At 51.3% G+C, this 19,322-nt stretch overlaps 2 protein-coding genes across 3 annotated transcripts; both read right to left on the bottom strand.

Moving 5' to 3' along the window:
• Window positions 1-221: 221 nt before the first annotated feature.
• On the bottom strand, window positions 222-4,701 carry Rem2 (RRAD and GEM like GTPase 2). The gene is made up of 5 exons (NM_022685.2): window positions 4,515-4,701; window positions 3,071-3,415; window positions 2,791-2,864; window positions 1,526-1,733; window positions 222-1,217 (listed from the first exon to the last, which is right to left on the bottom strand). The coding sequence occupies exons 1-5, from the start codon at window positions 4,615-4,617 to the stop codon at window positions 922-924; spliced, it is 1,026 nt and encodes a 341-aa protein (NP_073176.2). The 5' UTR covers window positions 4,618-4,701; the 3' UTR covers window positions 222-921.
• Window positions 4,702-11,142: 6,441 nt separating this feature from the next.
• Lrp10 (LDL receptor related protein 10) lies at window positions 11,143-17,315 on the bottom strand. Of its 2 annotated transcripts, none has more exons than NM_001395560.1 (7): window positions 16,867-17,315; window positions 16,530-16,574; window positions 15,590-15,725; window positions 13,697-13,887; window positions 12,570-13,581; window positions 12,199-12,328; window positions 11,143-12,107 (listed from the first exon to the last, which is right to left on the bottom strand). In NM_001395560.1, the coding sequence occupies exons 1-7, from the start codon at window positions 16,904-16,906 to the stop codon at window positions 11,523-11,525; spliced, it is 2,139 nt and encodes a 712-aa protein (NP_001382489.1). In that variant the 5' UTR covers window positions 16,907-17,315; the 3' UTR covers window positions 11,143-11,522. The 2 variants fall into 2 exon arrangements, with proteins under 2 accessions (NP_001382489.1, XP_063130303.1); XM_063274233.1 differs by having other exon boundaries at window positions 16,530-16,571; window positions 16,867-17,001.
• Between the last annotated feature and the right edge of the window lie 2,007 nt (window positions 17,316-19,322).

The raw sequence follows: 19,322 nt of genomic DNA, 5'->3' as shown, positions 1-19,322 counted from the left end.
GGACTCTGCCAGATCACCTCTGGGTCTGTTTCTCTCCAGATCCATTGTCTTACTATTGTTGAGGGCCTGTCCCAAGACCAAGCCAACTCCAGACCTTTCCTAAAGATCCTAAAGATGTCCAGTCCTTGCTTCCAGGGTCTCCCAAGTTCTCCTACCCGTAAGAGAAGCTTCCCTTCTCATCTCCTTTTCTGGGAACCACCAGAACAGAAAGCCAAGATAAACACAGTGCAATAGAAAAAAAATTTATTGGAAAGGGGAAAGGGTGGCCCTTGCTGGTGCCTCCTAGTCCCTGGCCACAGGGGTTTCTAGCGCTCAGCTCTACCTTAGGGTATCTAAATGTCGAGAGTCTGCCCACATCTTCACTTCAGTAACCTTAAACGAAACATGCTATCGTAGATTGCTAAGTCAGAGTCCAATTTCAAGAATAACTTCCAGCCCTTTCTTTTAAGAACGTCTTAAGGGCAAAGTGGACCAGGACAGAGGACAAGAGAAATATTTTCAGTCATCTCTGGAAGAGTCATCTCTGGGTTTCTACCTTTAAAACTTGCTTAAAGGTAAGGCATGTTCAGAGTACTGAGGAGGTCAACTCCATCCAGGAGGCTTACAAAGCACTTTTCCAGTTCTAGCTGTTGGAGTCTCTTCCGGGAGAGGTGGTTTCTTGCAAGTTAATAATAACAATAAAAAAATACCTTGCAGCACGGATTTCTTCCCTGTCTTGCAGGTCTTGAGGCGCAGTGTGGGGTTGGCTGTTCAGACCAGGCGAGGTGGTGGTGGTGGACCTACCAGCTACCCGGCCCCGCCTCCCCATCACACCAGGGCATCCTGGGTATTTTTGGTTTCCTAGACGGACTGGAGTGGGGTGAGGGGGCGAGCGGAGGGCACGGTGACCATGGCGACTGCAGTGACCATGGCGACCGTGGCTCAGAGCACAGAGAGGTCGTGACACGACCTGGAGCGTTGCTTGAAGAACTTGGCGTTGCGCGGCACCAGGTTGGCGAGGAAGCGCTTAGCTTTCTTGGTGAGGCTCTCGCGGCGCGTAGGCGGCGCGGGGCCGTCCGGGCTGCTAGGTTCCGGCCGCTGGCCCCCGGCATGACCCCGGCCCCGCCGCAGCCTGATCTGACGCACAGCGCCCTCGAAGAGCTCACGAGTGTTGTGGTGGAGAGCGGCTGATGTCTCTATGTGCTTGCAGCTCAGCGTCCCGGCCAGATGGCGACCCTCTGCAGAAAGGGAACAGCAGTTCAGGCACCTGCTGGGTAGCTTTGCCTATGACTAGGGTGGGCTAGCACAGGTGGGGCAGGAAATGGGGGAGGAACCACAGAATCCCAGCTCAGAACTGGACTGGAATTCTAGGGTAGAGGTGCAAAAGGGTGGACAAGGTGCCCAGGAGGAGCAGTGAAGGCTAGTGAAGGACTTCAGAAGCTGGGTAGTGGGGTTCTTTCCTGACCCACCAGTGACCCACGCACCAGTTGGGGTAAAAGGCCTCCTCCTGGAGATTTTAAATACAGAATGGGTTCAGGATACACACCCTCCAGTGACACCTCCCGGGAACGGGCCAGGTCACTCTTATTTCCAACAAGGATGACAGGTAGGTCGTGGTGGGGCCTCCCAGCCCGGAGTCGAAGAAGGGTTTCAGGAACTTTGGAGAAGCTTCGTCGATCTGTGACTGAAAAGACGATGAGAAAGGCGTCCCCCGTCTGAAGGCAGTGGTCCTGCAGCCATCCTCCTGCGTCTCCCTGCAGATGAGCAGAGAATCATGAAATGCTTGGGTTAGAGGCATTGAGAAGGTCTAGAACCTGTATCACAACGACCGGAGACCAAGAACCAACTGTGCGAGAGCCACTTGCTCGGCACTGGGAGCTAGTTAATGGCAGAATTTCAATGCTCAGAGGCCACGTCAGAGAACTGGAGAAATAGGATCTCATAGTAGGTTAACTATCTACTTTCTTTTTTTTTTTTTTTTTTCTTTTCTTTTTTTCGGAGCTGGGGACCGAACCCAGGGCCTTGAGCTTGCTAGGCAAGTGCTCTACCACTGAGCCAAATCCCCAACCCCATCTATCTACTTTCTTAGACTTAGAAGACTGTTAGGAATATGGAAGGGCTGGGGATGTAGCACAATTAGTAGAACTGCACTGAGTTCAGTTCCCAGCATGTTGTAAGCTTGTAATCCCCCACACAGCAGGCTAAGGCAAGAGGAGTGTTGTGAGTTCCAGACCAGTGTGGGCTACAGTGTGAGACCCTGTTTCCCAAAATAAAGAATTTAAAAAAATAATTTAAAAAGTAACAGAATGTAAGGGGTTGGGGATTTAGCTCAGTGGTAGAGCGTTTGCCTAGCAAGCGCAAGGCCCTGGGTTCGGTCCCCAGCTCCGGAAAAAAAAAAAAAAGTAACAGAATGTAGCCTCTCCTTCCTATATAGTACTATTATGTTCCTGTTCAGAAGCCCCTTCATACTGATTCCATAGAGACTTCTTGTCCTGTCACATCAGACTTTCAGGCAGAAGTATTTTATGAATGGTTCAGTTTCTGTGTATTTAACCTGACTTGAAGCTGAAGGGTTTGTCAAATTCAGCTTCTAACGTTTGTCTGAGCCAAACGGTCCCTGGAAAATGATGGGTATGACAACCAGGAGCCATAATAGGCATTGCCAAGGTGGGCCTTTTCTCCTTGAGATGTGCTAATGCAGAGTCATTGCTAGCCATGATTCGAGCCAGGATGGGTAATGCCAGCAACTTCAGCCAGACTGCTCTTCCCCAGTCCCTGCAGAGAGAGTCACAGCTACATCTTAGTCCTCACCTGTTCCCAGATGTCATAAACAATTAAAGTCACTTCTTCTTTGTCCACCATGATCCGTCTCTCATAGGTGTCCTCTGTTGGGAAAGAAGGGACAAAACATGAGGAGGTTCCCCAACATTCGTGAGATCTGGTATCCAGGAACACCTCCCAGCATTAGGGAATCTCCTCAGGGATACCTCATAGAAAGCATTGGAGACATTTCTCTTAGATGCTGTCCTCCAGAGACACGGCACAAACACTTTCGTACCTGACTAGAGTCCTACAGGGTGCCCCCGAATACCTGAGTTCTCCATCTCGTGAGCATTGTCTCCCTGGAGACCTCCGAAAGTGCCTGCTAGAGTGCTCTTGCCCACGCCACTCTCTCCCAGGAGCATGACCTTAAAGACACCATCTTTTTGGGCCAGGGCTGCCTCCCCTGAGCCCAACGAGTCAGAGGAGCCAGAGGAAGAGGCCTGAGGTGGCCAGTCAAGCTCATCCACAGCTTGAGCCCGCCGCAGCTGGTGTTTGTAGGGCACAGGCATACTTCCTCTTCGTCTGGGGACCCCAGGAGCAGGAGGTGGCCCACCTCTGTCCAACTCTGCCAACAGTTTCTCTGGCTTCTGCTTCAGAAGTGTCGTATCGGCTTCTAGAGAAGGAGAGAAAAGCTATGGGTGAGGTATATTTAGACATCTGATGAGGGGTTAATTCAAGCTGCTGCTTCAGAAGCCCAGCTACACCCAGCTAAAGACCAGGACCCCAAAAGAACTGAGAGTCATTAGTCTAGCCTTGTGTACTAAAATTCCCCCGAAACTCAAAGCGATGAACTTTCAAGGAGCTGGCATGATAGCTTCCCTCGTTGAGCCTAGCCACAACATGTTCAAAACTTGTGTCACTTAGGTCCTGTGCACAGGGTTGCACACCACTCACACCTCACACTGACACAGGCACACCCCTACACTAGGCCCAGTGGGTTGGGACGCTATATCTTTCCACTAATGGGCCCTGCCTCGTCTTTCTTCCTGCACCTGAGTCCCCGGACTGGCAGGTGTAGGCAGAATCGGAAACTTCACAGGGGCCTTATTCCTAGGTCTGGGGGAGGAGGGCTGGAGAAGGGGAGTGCACTGTTTCCAGTGTCCCCGTAGGTAAGCGAGCATCTCATGCGGGTGTGTTTGTGTGTGAGAGAGAATCCTCCTGGATTCTTGCCTGTCCTGGCGGCGAGTGGGAGAGAATGTTGTATTCGTGGGGAGGTAGTGGTGGTGGAGAGTGTGTGTGAGGAGGATGACAATTCAAGGGTTGGGGTAACTAGAGGAACAACAACCGACACAACAAAGGGGGATGGAGCGAGGCTATAAATAGCACAGGATCAATATTTGGCAGGCAGCCAAAGATGGAGCTAGACGAAGCCCTTACAACAGGTCCCTAGGGAAGCCCCCTTAGCTGGGGATTCCTAGGTTTGTGGGCTGCTTCTTTTCTTTCCCCTTCCCCCAGGGCAGTCTCTGCCTAACAGGGATGAGGTTAACCTAGGGGCCAAGTGCCAGTTTCTCTGGCAAAGCCCTGAGCGCGTTGGGGGAGGGGCACTTTGGCAGCTTTCCCCCTTTGGCTGTCCGGGGAATCTCAAAAGTGCAGGGGTCTCCTTTGCCGCATTTGCTCTTCCCTTCCCGTCGGACCCTGCCCAGACCTTCCCACCAAAGCTTCAGCTTCCCCGCCCATAGCTTCAGTCACATCCTATTCCCCTTAGCCCTCACCTGGTGTGGGTGTCCCTGATGGGGAGGCCTGGCGGCTGCTAGAAGAACAAAGTGCTACGGTTTCGGTGTCCGCGTCCATGTCGGTGTCAAGGTCCGTGTGCATTGACGTGCATGTGCGAGTGCAGCCCGGCGGCTCACAGCACCGGATCCTCACTCAGCAGCACTGTCAGCTTTTCCCTTTAAATACTACCCCCCCATCCCATTCCCCCCCCCTCCGCTCCAGACACCTGGGGAAATTGCCCCGCCTCCTGATGAGGTCACATATGCTAATGAGCAGTGATGTAAGCGGGATTCCCTCCTTCTGTCTCCCTGCTTTTTCTTTGTGTCACTTCCCTCTGGGAGCATACTCCCTGCATAGGCACAGCTTGGCACACAGGGAGAACCGAGCAGCCAGAGGAACAGAAGTGTAGGTTTCAGAAGGCAGTGTGGAGGCAGGAGGCTGCGGATAAAGGAGTTGAGAGTGGCAGGAGGCAGACACCCGGAGAGCCTGAGGACTTTCGCTCCAGGGTTCAAGACTATAAGCCTTGTCTATTGTTTCCAGTCCCCACCCCACCGTCCAGCTCAGGGTGGGTGCTCAGTGGCTAAAGAGTGTGATAGGCTAACTAAAGGCTAACTGGAAAGACAAATGAATCAAGAGATGACGAAGCTGGGGAATGGCTACTCTACTGTCGAGGTCCTTCACTCTGTCTCCTCTGGAGTAAGAGCTGCAAGAGTCTGCAGGCAGATGAGAGAGCTCTGAGGAGGGAAGTCCCCTTGTACAGTTGCATTTGCCTTCACCTCTCTCCGCTAGGTGGGCACGGCCAGAGTTAATCTATGGGAAACCAGAACCGGCAACTCCTTGACTGTTCCTTGTCTGCTCAGTTTCCTTTTCTCTCAGGTTCCCATTCGTGTTACCCTCCTTCTACGTACCCCGTACCCCGGTACCTCTCTGCTTCACCCTATTTTGCCAAGTACTTGCCTATGTTAGCTCTCTTCCTTTTCATGACTAAGGTTTAGAATGGTTGGTGGGTGGCCTGTCCCCAAAGCACTCTTGCAAAGTATCATTTTGTACGATTCCCACCTTTATACTCCCCATGCCGAGACAACCCACCATTTCTAAACAAAGTTGCTCACTTTCTCTAAAATATCCGCGACCTTCTTTTATTGGTGATGTATTTTGTCATTCTCGGAGAACTTTCCCATGGAAGAAACCACAGGTAACCCTGGGAGTCTGTGTAGTGCCCCTGATCTAGGGATCAGCCCCCGAGCAGGGTCTGAAGGGGCTGATAGAACTCATGCTCTGAACTCCCCAGGCCTTCAGTTTCCACTCACAGTCGATCGTTCTGGGTTGCTTCTCTGCTGCTGTGATAAAACCCAGGAACACGCTTGGACAGAAAGGGTTTATTTGGCTGTCAGGTTACACTGCATCATCAGGGGAAGCCGAAAGAGGAACACAAGAAGGGAGCTTGGCTGGAAATCAGGCCAAGCTCTGGACTACTCGGCGAACTTTCTTATAGAGTTCAGGGCCCTTGCCCAGAGTAGCACTATGGACAGTGGGCCAGGACCCCAAACCAAATAGCAATCAAGAAAATGCTCCGAGGACACGGCCAAAGACTAATCTGGCAGAGGTGGTCCCTCAGTTTAGGCTTCCCCTTTCCAGGTGTCACTTTGACCATTGAAACGAATGTGACACTTATTTTATTTATAAGTTTGCTATACAGAGTATATTCTGTAATAGACGTGTACTTAGAACAGTGACCTTGGTAGCCATAGGTTTCTGTGAGTGCTCCATGGCTGTCGGGGAACTCTGTAGACCAGGCTGGCCTCGAACTTAGAGATCTGCCTGCCATTGCTTGCACCACCATTGACACTGCCACCCAAGCATCTTTTGGAAAATCTTACAGTTCAGATTTGTGTGTATGTCATGTGTGTAAGCCACATATATGTAGGTGCCTACAGAGGCCAAATCCCATGAACCTTGAGCTATTGGCAGTTGTGACCTGAGTACACACTCAGGTCCTCTGGAAGAGCAGCAACCACTCTTAACCTCTGAGGTACCTCTCTAGCATCCTCCCAATGTGCTAGTATGTGAGTGTGTTGAGTGCATGTGAGTGTGTGTGTATGTGTGTGTGTATGTGCGAGTGCTCAAGTGCGTGTCCATGTGCGTGTTTGAGACTGAATCTTACCTTAGCAATTCCGGAACTCTGTTCCTCAGGCTGTCCTTGAACTCGTGGTAATCCTTTTGCCTCAGCCTCCTGTGTGCTGGGGTTTGACACATATCTGGGCTTTTGGATTTTTTTGGGGGGGTTTTTTTTGCCTTTATTTTCTGCGTATGTATGTGGACACACATATGCAGCTGCACTCCTGTGGAGAGAGGTCAGAGGACAACTCGGGAGCTCCTCCTTTCATTGCCTGGGGTGTGGGTATTGAACTCAGGCCTGGTAGCAAGTGCCTTCACCCAGTGAGCCATCTCACCGGCCCTATTTTATCTTTCATAATTTTATTATTTTTTTGAAGTTCCGGTCATCAAATCCAGGACATTATGCATGTAAAAATAAGTCTGATACCTGGGCTGAAGAGATGGTTCAGTGCTTAAGAGCACTGACTGTCCTGAGAGACACAGCCAGAATACAGCAAATACATAGGCGAATGCCAGCAGCAAACCACTGAACTGAGAACAGGACCCCCGTTGAAGGAATCAGAGAAAGAACTGGAAGAGCTTGAAGGGGCTCAAGACCCTATATGAACAACAATGCCAACCAACCAGAGCTTCCAGGGACTAAGCCACTACCCAAAGACTATACATGGACTGACTCTGGGCTCCAACCTCATAGGTAGCAATGAATATCCTAGTAAGAGCACCAGTGGAAGGGGAAGCCCTTAGTCCTGCCAAGACTGAACCCCCAGTGAATGGGATTGTTTTGGGGAGAGTGGTAATGGGGGGAGGATAGGGAGGGGAAGCCCATATAGAAGGGGAGGGGGAGGGGAAAAAAAAAGAGCACTGACTGCTGACCCAGAGGTCCTGAGTTCAATTCCCAGCAACCACATGGTGGCTCACAATCACCTGTAGTGGGATCCGATGCCCTCTTCTGGTTTATCTGATGATAATGACAGTGTGCTCACATACATAAAATCAATCAATCAATCAATCAATCAATCTTTGGAAAAAAAGTCTGATACCACTGAGATCCTTCTCCAGCTCTGTTTCTGAACTCTAAGCTGTAGTTAGGCATGGATGGTAGCACTTCTGTAATCTCTCTAGGCCAGTGCTTCTCAACCTTCCTAACGCTGCAACTCTTTCACACAGTTCCTCATGTTGTGGTGACCCCCAACCATAACATTATTTTCATTGCCACTTTACAATTTTACTTGCAATTTTGCTACCATTATGAATTGTAATGTAAAATACATGTATTTTCCTACGGTCTTAGGTGACCCCTGTGAAGGGTCATTCGAACCCCAAAGGGTTTGAACTGGATAGGTCCAGTAAGATCCTGTCTCAAAACTACACTCAGAAGACTCACCCTAAAGAGGTTGGCTGAAATCTGTTTAGAAATATTTGGAAGGCAGAACTGGGAATACAGCTCAGTGGTAAACATGGACTCAACCAACCGGTGGAGAACTGCTGTTCAAGAAGCTGAGGGGAATTATGGAGTTGTGAGACCAAGCCTGGCCTACCCAGTAAGATCCTGTCTCAAAACTAACCTCAGAAAACACCCTACCAATGCAAGCTTTACTTATCTGCAAAGCTGATTTGGTACTTGGGTTCGTTTCTCTGACGCTATGTCAGACCGATTCAAAAGCTGCAGACCCAGGCAAGCTTCCCACTGGGAATACTGCCGCTTCACGCCAGTCTTGGACCACAGGGGGACAGCCTTCTCCACTGTCACACGGAGAAGAGGCTAGAGATGTCTGCTGCTCCACAATCGCCCAACTCCGCCATATCTCCTCACGTCTAAGGACCTCCATGGGGGTCCCCAACACCTGAGGCTGGGCCTCTTAGTGCTATCTCTCCACACTATTTAAAGGGACTCATGCTGTATTTAGAATCCAGAGTAAGCCTCAGAGATTCAGCCCTTTGCACTTTGAAACAGTGAAGCTTAGTGGGATCTTTTAAGTTACTGGGTGTGGTCTCTGTCTAGACTAGTCTTTATGTCAACTTGATACAAGTTGGAGTCAGCTGAAGGGAGGGAACCTCAGTTGAGAGGATGCCTCCATGAGTTCCAGGTGTAGATGGGGTTGGGGGGTTTAGTTCAGTGGTTAGAGCTCTTGCCTCACAAGCCTAAGGCTCTGGATTCAGGCCTCAGCTCTGGGAGTGAGAAGTCTAACTGTGAGGCATTTTCTCAACTAGTGATTGATGGGGAAGGGCCCAGCCATTGTAGGTGGGGTCATGCCTGGGCTGGAGGTCCTGGACTCAAGAAAGCAGGCTGACCAAGCTGCAATGGACAAGCCAGTGAGCAGCACCCCTCCATGGCCTCTGTATCAGCTCCTATTACCATGTTTTTGCCCTGCTTGAGTTCCTGTCTTGACTTCTCATGGACAGCAATGTGGATGCGTAAGCTGAATAAACCCTCTCCTCTCCGGTTTGCTTTTGTTCATCATGGTGTCTCATTACTAGGTCAGCCTCCAAAGGGAAGGTGGCACCCTGCCTGGCCTCTTCAGTACATATTAGAGAATGACTTAACTGTGCCTTGAGTTTCGGCCGGCCGCAATCTGTGACTGTGGTGCTCCCTGCACCAACCAGCATCATGGGGCAAAACTTCCAGAACTATGAGCCAAAGTGACTTTGTGAGACAGAGTGATGCTTTGTAGCTTAGGCTGGTATTGAACTCCTGCCCCAGCCTCCTTTGCCTGTCTTAAGCTTGTATGTGTGCATAGCTCTGCCTTCCTTTTGTAAGTTGGTTGTCTCTGTTTGCTACAGTAGCAGTAACACTACTCCCCACGACCACCCCGTTCCCCAGGCCGTGGTTAGATTAAATCTGCACTGTTGGTAGAGTGTGTACCTATTATATTAGTTGGGGTTCTCTGGAGGAACTAGTCAAGTTGATAGCCCAGATTAGTCATCAATCAGACCTAGCGGGCATGAAGCCCTGGCTTCAATCCACAACACTGTACAAACCTGACATGGTGTCACAGGCCTGTAATCCCGCCCTTGGTGGGCCTAGAGCAGTCTCAGGGAAAAAAAGGAAACCTTAGTGAGTGCATCTGCTTCCCTATATTGTCTGTGCAAGGTCAATTTCCCTTTCCACCCACTCTGGGGTTTCACTGTGGCTGGCAAAAGCAAGGTTCCTGGGGTTGGGGATTTAGCTCAGTGGTAGAGCGCTTGCCTAGCAAGTAGAAGGCCCTGGGTTCGGTCCCCAGCTCCGAAAAAAAGAAAAAAGAAAAAAAAAAAAAAAAAAGCAAGGTTCCTGCTTGCACCAGAACAGGATAAACGGCTATGTACACGCACAGTACAATGACCTATAAGCCCAGCCCCCGCAAGTGAACTCTTGTTTTCAAGTGTTCCTGCCAACATCCTGATGCATCCCAACCAGGAGCGCTCTCACTATCCAAGGTGCAAATACCCCAGGAAGGGAAAGGCATGGGGAGGTGGAGGTATTAAGCTATCAGTCAGCAGTGGCTACAGTGAGAGACCAGGCATAGGGAGAAGCAGGGGTGGGGGTGAAGCACAATAACAGCTTCACTTTGTTCTTTCCCCCTCCCCTCTCCCTCCCCCCAGGGTTTGCCTGGGTAGCCTTTGCTGTCCTGGAACTCATTCTGAAAGCTTGAAGGATCCAAGGGAGGGAGGGCCAAAGAGAAAATGTAAGATCCCTAACCTGGCAATGATCTCTGGTGAGGATGAGGTTAAAACTTAGGGTTTCCCTGATCCAAGTTGCTGAGGGTCCTAAGAGGGGAGAGCCTGGGAAGCCAGTTTGTTGGGGACTTGGAGGGAATGCTGACCTTTCTCAGAAGCTCTGGGGCAGCTTCTGCCATCAGTAGGGCTCCAACGCTTCTCCCATCTCATCCCCTCACCCGCAGTCCCTTGTGCTTCAGCTCTGACTGCTTGGGATTCACTGATTCTAGCCTGTGTTTTAATCTGCTTCTCCTGCCTAGAGTTCGGCTTCTTTCTGACAGCATGGTTGAGAACACAGTCTGGGCGTCCCCCAGAAAAGACCCCTTGGATTGGATCAGTCATGCCAGTAATTTCACAGCCTCGAACTCCTTCCTTCTACTTCTCTGTCTGTCTGACGGGCCCAGGTGGAGAGCTCGCCTCTCTTGCCTGGCAGGGGTGCAGAGGCTGTGGCTCCTAGACCCAGGAACAGACTGCTGCTGTGATCTGCGCTGAGAGCACTCCATCCACGGAGCCTTTCTTAACTCCAGGGCTCAGCTGGCTCTGAACTGGGCCTGCACTGAGTTCAGGCGTGACGCTGAGCCTGATGACAGCTAGTGTAGGGCTGGGTCCTGGTGAATGAAGACACAGAGGTCTTTTCTCAGGGTTCCTGGCATGGCCCTGCTTTCTCAGTAGCACAAAAGGAAAGGCCAGCAGTTGAAAACACACAGGAAGAGAGAGCAGGAGCAGAGGGCCAAGCCACAGTCTCTGGAGAAGGAGCAAAGGGAGAGGCAGAGACGGCAGAAGCAGGATGCCGGCTCACGGCTGATTTACCAAGGGTTGAAGTTTATGATTCCTTTATTTTTGTCGTCTTGATTTCCTGGACAATGCAGCTAAGGGGCAAAAGCACTTGTGTCCTCTAAGTGGGCCAGGCATCACCCTGGCCAAATCCTCCCCTTGGGGGCTAGGTCTCCAGCCAATCAGTCTAGTAAGAAGTTAAGGCCACTTTTAGGTGGGGAGTTGGAAAGAATGGAGTGTCCAAGCCTGTGATCCTTTTGGGACCTTTCTTAACACAGCCACCTGGACAGCAGGCTGGGCAGAGGGTGGTGGCGAAGTCTCTTACCAGATACAGAAGGTGCACACAGTGAGCGCTCTCCCTGCTCGAGGGACACTAACTTTCTGAACCACTTCCACAGATCATACATTGTGTCTAGAGTCTCTCAGGCAAGCAGTGGTTCATCCTCTGCCTCAACCACCCAGACTTCTGGCTCAGCCAATGGCATCAACAATACATCATCCTCATCCTCTAGAGGCAGGACTGCTGTGTGAGTTCCAGTTGGGGTCCAAGTGGGGCCTGGGGGCCACAGGCTGGGTAGGAGGCGGCCTCGTAGGACCTGGACAACTCCAGACAACAGTGATGATTCTACAGGCACTGAGGGTAGTGGCCCTGGAGGTTCAGAGGCAGTAGCAAGGGCTGGAAGTGTGCTTGGGGTTGGTATGGGGGACTTGATGGGTAGTGGAGGAGCCTGCTCCCCATCCTGCCCTCCTACTGCCCCACCCTCACAGGCTTGACCTGTGCTGTCGTCCAGGGCCTCAGAGGGAACAGAAGGTGTGGCCTGGGATCTGGTCTCAGGAGCCCGAGCCGGAGTATTTGTTCGAGGAAGCAGGCCCCAACGACGGAGCCTGCGAACCAGCCGACGAACTGAGCGGCCACGCTGGCGACGCCGGCCCCCGGAAGTACCTCCTGGAGTCATATCCTGGCGCAAGATCTGAAGCAGAGAACGTAGGTTCCCCAGCACAGAGTTCTGCAAGGAGAAGGGGCAGACATCAGAATCAGGGGGCCAGACGGCTAGGTAGGAAACGAGGCTAGCACCACGAGGTCCAAGAATGACTTACGTCATTGGGGTTCTCCGTGGGGAAGTCTTCTACAGGTGGGATAGCACCCTGGGCAATAAGCTGTCCATAGGAAGGGGGTGCCTGTTGCTGTACAATCTCAGCCTCCATCCGGGAGAGGGGGGCAAAGATGCTAGAAGAAAGGAGGGTCACTCAGTCATGTCACTCCCAGTGAGGGCAATGTACCTTGGCCAAGAAGGCCTCTCTCTTCCCTCCATTCCCAGGCCAAGCCACGCCCCTTCCTTCCTAGACACTACTCAGGAGCTGATCGCAGGAGCCACTCCTCAGGGTGGGGGTGCTTAGCATTCAGGAACTGCATGGGTCTCATTTCACCCCAGTCCCGACTCCTCCACAGCCAGCCCACGCCAACTGACCTGTACTCCTGGGTGCGAATGGCATAGAGCTTGCAGGTGCAGCCGAGAGCGATGACCAGCAGCAGGCCACACACCAGGCTGCCGATGACCGCTGCTGTGATCACTTTTCGGGGCAGGGCGTAGGAGCAGTCCCACTCGTCACTGCCGTCAGTGCAGTCCGGCTGCCCGTCACACACCCACGTCTCATACACACACTTCTCATCCCGGCACCGGAAGTTGCCAGGCTGGCAATGCCGACAGCGCCTCTCGTCGGCTCCGTCAGCGCAGAACGTCTGGTAGTTGCAGCGGTCGGCAGGCAGGTAGCAGGCCGTGGCGCCAGGGGTGCCGGCAGCTCCGCAGGGATAGTGCCCTGGTGGGCAGCCAGGGCAACCCTCCTCGTCTGTGCCATCAGCACAGTCCCATGAGCCATCGCAGCGCTGTGCCTCACTATAGCAACGCTCACCGAGGTTTTCACTAGCCCCCAGGCCCGAGCCCAAGCCGCAGGGTCTGTCCCAAGGTAAACAGTAGCCCCGGACATGGTAGGTAGCATTAAAGCCCCGGCCATTGCTCCAAGCAACTGTGTGGTAAGACACAACAGCCTGACCGGACAGGGTCTCCACAGTGACAGCCTTGCCATTGCTGAAGTGGGTGAGACTACGCAGCAGTCGAGGGGTCTCAGGGGGCCCGGCGCCGTCATACACATGCACGGCATCTCCATAACTCAAGTCCAGGGCTGTGAAGCGCACTGCCAGCCTCCGGCCATCGTGGGGGTCCAGCAGCCACAGGCAGGACTGGGGGTGGGAGACTGAGGCCAGATGTGAATATCCAGGGGAAGAAAAGACCCCATAAAAGTCCTCCAAGGTGAGATTGCAGGGCGGGGTTGGCGCAGGGACCGGGTTAGGGAATGGATCTGAGCGGCAGCCTGCCTCATCAGAGCCATCACCACAGGCGTCGATCCCGTCACAGCGCTGAGCGGCTGGTATGCAGCGGTGGTTTAGGCACTGGAACTCTTCTTGCAGGCACAGCAGCCAGTCTGTAGCGGCACCAAGAGACAGTGAAGCATCAGAACTCCCAGGACTCCTCCTGCCTCTTCCCTGGGGACTCCTACTTCTCTCCAACGGTCCCATGGCTCTCCCTGTTCAGCTTACCTTGACTGTAAGTCAGCAGGAAGCCCTGGCCCATGGGCGCTCTGGCCCCAGCATAGCTGTATGTAATGGTGACATTGCCCCCTGGTAGCTGCAAAGGGCCGGCAGGGGCCTCACACAGGGAGACTGGTGGCTGTAGAGGGGAGTGCAGGATTAAATGCTCTGAACCACAGGCCAGGTGCAGCTTCTGGAACCTACCGGGTACACAAGAGCAAGACATGCGATGGTCTGGGGATTGGCTCACCACCTTCCCTCTTGATGACAGGTCCCTGGTAACCCAGCAAACACAAATGCTTCCTTACCCAGGATTCCAATAGCCAAAAGGAAACTCAGCCAATCCTTTGCAGTAAATATAGTCGATGGGGAAAAATATGATTAATGGGGAACAACATTCTAACAGAGGCACCGTCAGACCACAAGACCCTTCCTAGAGCCCCTCTGAGAGAACTGATATGCTCAGGGACCAAGGTGAGACCAGGGTTATTACTTTCCAGTTGCTGTGATACCCATCACCCAAGCACAGTGCCCAGCAGTTAGCTGACGAAATACATCATAGTTCAACTTACCACAACAGCTCAGTTCCACAAGCGACGAGGGAAAATCTGAGCTCCCCATGGCTGCCCCATGGGTCAACACAGCCTCTTTTTAGATTGTTCTCTCCTTTACAACTTTCTAGATAAATTTTTTGGTGCTTTTTATTTGTTTATTTTGTTTTCGAGACAGGGTTTCTTTGTGTAGCCTTGGCTATCCTGGAACTCAGGACTTAGACCAGGCTAGCCTCGAATTCATAGAGATCTGTTGGCCTCTGCCTGCCCAGTGCTGGGATTAAAGGCTTGCTCCATTACATCCTGCTCTCTGGGCAAATTCTTATCAAGTGAAATGTGTGAGGCAAACTGCCAGATGACATGGGCCCTGATGAAGAGATTAGGGGTACAGGGCTGGAGTTGTTGCTTACAAGTAGAGTACTCTCATCGAGAATGTGTGAAACCCTGAGTTGTTTCCCAGCACTGAAAACAAAATAAACAAAACAAAAAAACAAAACCACACCAAAAACCCCAACCAACAAACCAACCAAATGAAAAGCAAACAGAAAGAAAGAAAGAAAGAAAGAAAGAGAGAAAGAAAGAGAGAGTAAGAAAGAAAAAAGAAAAATACTGGGCATCGTGACTCCACAGACAAACCCAAATTTGGGAGGATGAGATAGAGAACAAACTTTTTTTTTTTTTTTTTGGTTCTTTTTTTCGGAGCTGGGGACCGAACCCAGGGCCTTGCGCTTCCTAGGTAAGCGCTCTACCACTGAGCTAAATCCCCAGCCCCAGATAGAGAACAAACTTAAGGCCAGCCTGATCTGCACTGTGAAATTCTGTCTCAAAACAGAAAAGGAAAAAAAAAAAAAAAGGAGAGGAGAGATAAGGGGAGAGGAGGGAAAAGAGGAGAGGGCAGAGGGGAGAGAGCAGAGGGGGTGAGGGGAGAGGAAGGATGGAGCAGATCCAGAGGTGGTTTATTTTGCTAGGGACTTAACCCAGGACTTCTGCATACTCCACACAAGCATTCCACCAATGAGCTAGTAATACAGTCCCAACCCTGAGGAAGGGTCTAAGCTGACTGACAAGTAGGCCATGCTATGGATTAAAGGACTCACCACAAGTCTAGCTGAACCCAGAATAATTTCTAGAGTCCTTAGGAGATGGCTGGTCCTCAAGCTAAATATCCACCACAACTCAGCTTCCATTTACCATCTCTGGCCTAGAAACCAAGCCTTTACAGCAGACCCAGCCAGACCAAATTCTCTTCTGCTGACCAGGATGGAAATAGCACAGAGAAGCGATCAAAGGCTTTTTCAGAGGGAGAGGGAAGGGACAGTGGAGAGAAATGGGCACTTGCCTTATTCCTCACCTGACAGTTACCGTCTGTTCCTTGCTGCCCAGAATAACCCAGGTGCAGTTGGCAGGGGAGCTTCGGCTGTCCCGGCCCAGAGGCCTCTGTAAAGTGCCTTGTACTTCCAAGAGTACTGCTGGGGGTGCCTCACAAGCTGGAGGGAGAAGGTGGGGACACTGGTGGAGTTCTTTAACATTCTTTCTCTCCTCGATAACTCTGGATCCCTCAAGGAGGCAAACCCCCACCCACCCACCAGTTACAGCCAACTGGTCCCTCTCTTCCTCTCCATTATTTTTTTTAAAGATTTATTTATTTATTATTTTATATATGTGAGTACACTGTCTTCAGACACACCAAAAGAGGCCACTGAATCCCATTACAGATGGTCGTGAGCCACCATGTGATTGTTGGGAATTGAACTCAGGACCTCTGGAAGAGAGAGCAGTCAGTGCTCTTAACCACTGAGCCATCTCCAGCCGCCTCCATTATTTTTTTAAAGACAAAAATCTTTTGTAGCCTAGGCTATCCTCAAAGTCACTATGTAGCTGAGGCTGGCCTTGAACTGATCCTCCTGCCTCTGCCTCCCAAGTGCTGGGATTAAAGGAGTTGACTACCCCATCCCTTTTCCATATTCTTTATACGCCATCTTAAATATTAACACTGTAAGTGATGTTAATGTAGGCTTTGTGCTGTTGGCAGAGGAAATATTGTTTCTATTCTCAGGAAGACCTTACCTTAGCTAGGGAGACAAAACACGGATATTACATATAAAAAAAATATGGTTCATTACAACTACCCAGTGTGAGTTCATGTTGGGCCTCAGTTTCCCCGGTCCTGCAAAGTAATGCATGATACCCTTTCTAAAATTACAGCAGATTCCAGGATCCAGGAGAGAACCTTTCTCTTGGGTGCATCTTCATTCCCATGCCCCAGAACCCTAGGAACTCCCTCTACTCACCAGAATTTAGGAAAGGGATCCGGTCTGGGCGGGCCAGAGCACCTCCTAGAGGGAGGATCGAGAAAGGGCAGTAGAGTGAGACAAGTTTTCTTTACCTGGGCAACTCCAGAGGGAGGCCCATCTGAGACTTCCGGACAGTTTATAGGAAGGGGTAGAGGAGCCGGAAGGAGGTGCGTGACCTCGCCGAAAGGTCGCCTTCCCTGGTTGTGAGTGGGACGGGCAGTGTAGGACAGCCCCACAGGAGGCCAAGGCTCGATGGGACCGCGGTCGAAGGGGTCGTGGGTCGCCAAGGAGGACTCGGGACGGCGGGCAGTGACGCCGGGGCGGGGACTCTTACCGAGGAGGAGGAGGAGAAGAAAGGGGAGGGCCGATAGCATCCTGGGTCGAACAGGGGTGCCGGCAGGGTCCCGGGGCGCCGCTCGACTACCTGGCAGGAAGCTCCGCGCCGGGTCGGGGCTGCATAGCCCCGGAACGACCCAGGCTCGGGGTGCCAGGGCTGGACGCGCGGCGGAGAGGAACAGGGGTGACGCCTCTTGCCAACTTCAGAGTTGATCGCTCCTTACCGGTGCCCGGCGGTGCTCGCTCGCAAGGCCGCGAGCGCCCCGGCCAGGCCCGGCCGCACCTGCCGGGCTGGACGCTGCGTCCTCCGCGGACCAAACTTTGTGGACTGTCCGTCCCGGAGCCGGCGCGCGGCCCGGTCCCCGCGACCCTCAGGGGAGCGGGACGGCGGCTTTGAGCAGCTCGCGGTGCCCGGCGGACCCCGGCCGAAGCCCAGCAGCCGGCGACGAGGGGCGCGGCCAGCCTGGCCCCACCCCTGCCAGTCACCGCGGGCCACGCCCACTTTCAGCCCCTTTCCGGGTTGATATTGCTGTCAGCTTTGGATAGCCCTTTCCTTGCCTGCCGCCGGACGTGTCTTGTCAAAGGATGTCTGCTTTACCCTCTGTAACTGTTAAGTGCCTTTGGACCCTTAAATTCTCAGTACTTTTTCTTGACCCAGCGCCTGAGATCCGGGAGCGCTTCTGGTAGTGAGCCTTTACTGAACCAATTAGCAGGCGTATTGTAATTATCTGTTACAATGTTTATTCATCACTCCCGCCCCCGCCTCTGCTTTGGAAACTGACACTTCCTGTAGGCTGGGGCCTAGACTGGGTACCTTTGTCCCAACAGTGTTGCTTGCTCCCGTGCTGAGATCCAGTAAGATCGCAACGAGTAGTAAATACACAATATGGCTTCACTTGCTGGTTCCGTGAACTCTTCCGTTCAGCAGTCCTTGTAAAATTGAGGGTCTTGATAGTGCGACTCCCTCCTATGGTACTTGTGAACATTTAGGGTAATAATGTAGATCAAGGCCTAAGCACGTTGGCAGACATAGGAAGTGAAGTGCTCCAGTCCAATAGCAACCATTATTCTCAGTCACAGGGTGGTATTATTAAATTTTGTGGGTTTCCGATTTCCTGTGGCACACGTGGGTAATATTTACAAACTTCACATTTCAGACTTATACCTAAGTACATTTAGGACACATATAGTAAATATTTAACAGCCAGATGTTTGTCTGTCTTGTCCACAGTCCTGTAAGATAGATTCTGTGGTTACTTTCATTTTGCAGTTAAGGAAGTGCTGGTATGGAGAAGTTCAGTATGTTCCCCTAATCAGAAAATTCAAATCTGAATGGCTCCCACAATTTTAAACTATTTGAGCACCAACATAGTGCCACAGCCACCTGCCACAGTGGTGGAAAATTCTGTACAGCGAAACTTTGTTTCATCTGCAGAATTGCTAAAATATTGATGAAATTTATCTTCAGGTTACTTGTGATGTGTATATGAAACACGAATAAATTCCATGTACCTGGGGTTGGGGATTTAGCTCAGTGGTAGAGTGCTTGCTTAGCAAGCGCAAGGCCCTGGGTTCGGTCTCCAGCTCCAGAAAAAAAAAAAAAAAGAAAAAAAATTCCATGTACCCGTGTGCTGGTGTGTGTGTGTGTGTGTGTGTGTGTGTGTGTGTGTGTGTGATTAAAATAAATGTCAACAACTATTTTCAGTGCTTCTAGGGATCACTTATCATCGGCTAGGCATTATTCATGGCCTTTGAAAGGTGACCACACCTCTGAGAAGTCAGTGTTGGAAACTGAGTCACAGATGGTTGAGATAACTTGTTTCTAAATCAAACTCTTAGCATATAAAAGAGCTAGACTCAAACAACAAGACTCAGTCAAGTCATCTGGACCAGACTCCCTGCTGCTTAACTTGACATGGTAGATTCTAGAATCCTCAGATCAAAGACTTTGTTTTAGGGAGGGTCTCTTGTATTCTAGGCTGGCTTTGAATTCCTGATTCTCTTGCCTCTACTTCCAAGTGATGGGATCATAAACTTGTCACCATGTCAGAGTAGAACAAGGATTTTTAGCGTCTGATTACTTTCTAGATTAGATTTTTATTTAAAAACAGCTGTTCATGTTGGTGTATACTTTTAGTTCCGGCCCTCAGGAGGCCAAGGCAGGTGGATCTCTGGGGGTTTGAGACCTGTCTGGTCTACCTAGTAAGTTCCAGACAAGCCAATACTGCATAGTGAGGGCCTACCTCAAAAACAAAAACACTAGACTGTTTGTAAATAAGAGGTTGTCCGCCAACTGCTCACCTGTTTTGAGAGTCATTGTGCAACTTATTGCAAACTACATTTCCCAGGCTCCCTTTCAGAATAATCTTGCTGTAGTTTCAGCTATCAGGGGGAAGATTGGGGCGGGGAGGAGGAAGGAGGATCCAGAATGTGCCCTACACCCCTGCTGCTTTA

The sequence above is a fragment of the Rattus norvegicus genome, chromosome 15, assembly GCF_036323735.1.
Source record: "Rattus norvegicus strain BN/NHsdMcwi chromosome 15, GRCr8, whole genome shotgun sequence".
Lineage (NCBI taxonomy): Eukaryota > Metazoa > Chordata > Mammalia > Rodentia > Muridae > Rattus > Rattus norvegicus.
This window is presented reverse-complemented; position numbering and strand designations above follow the sequence as displayed.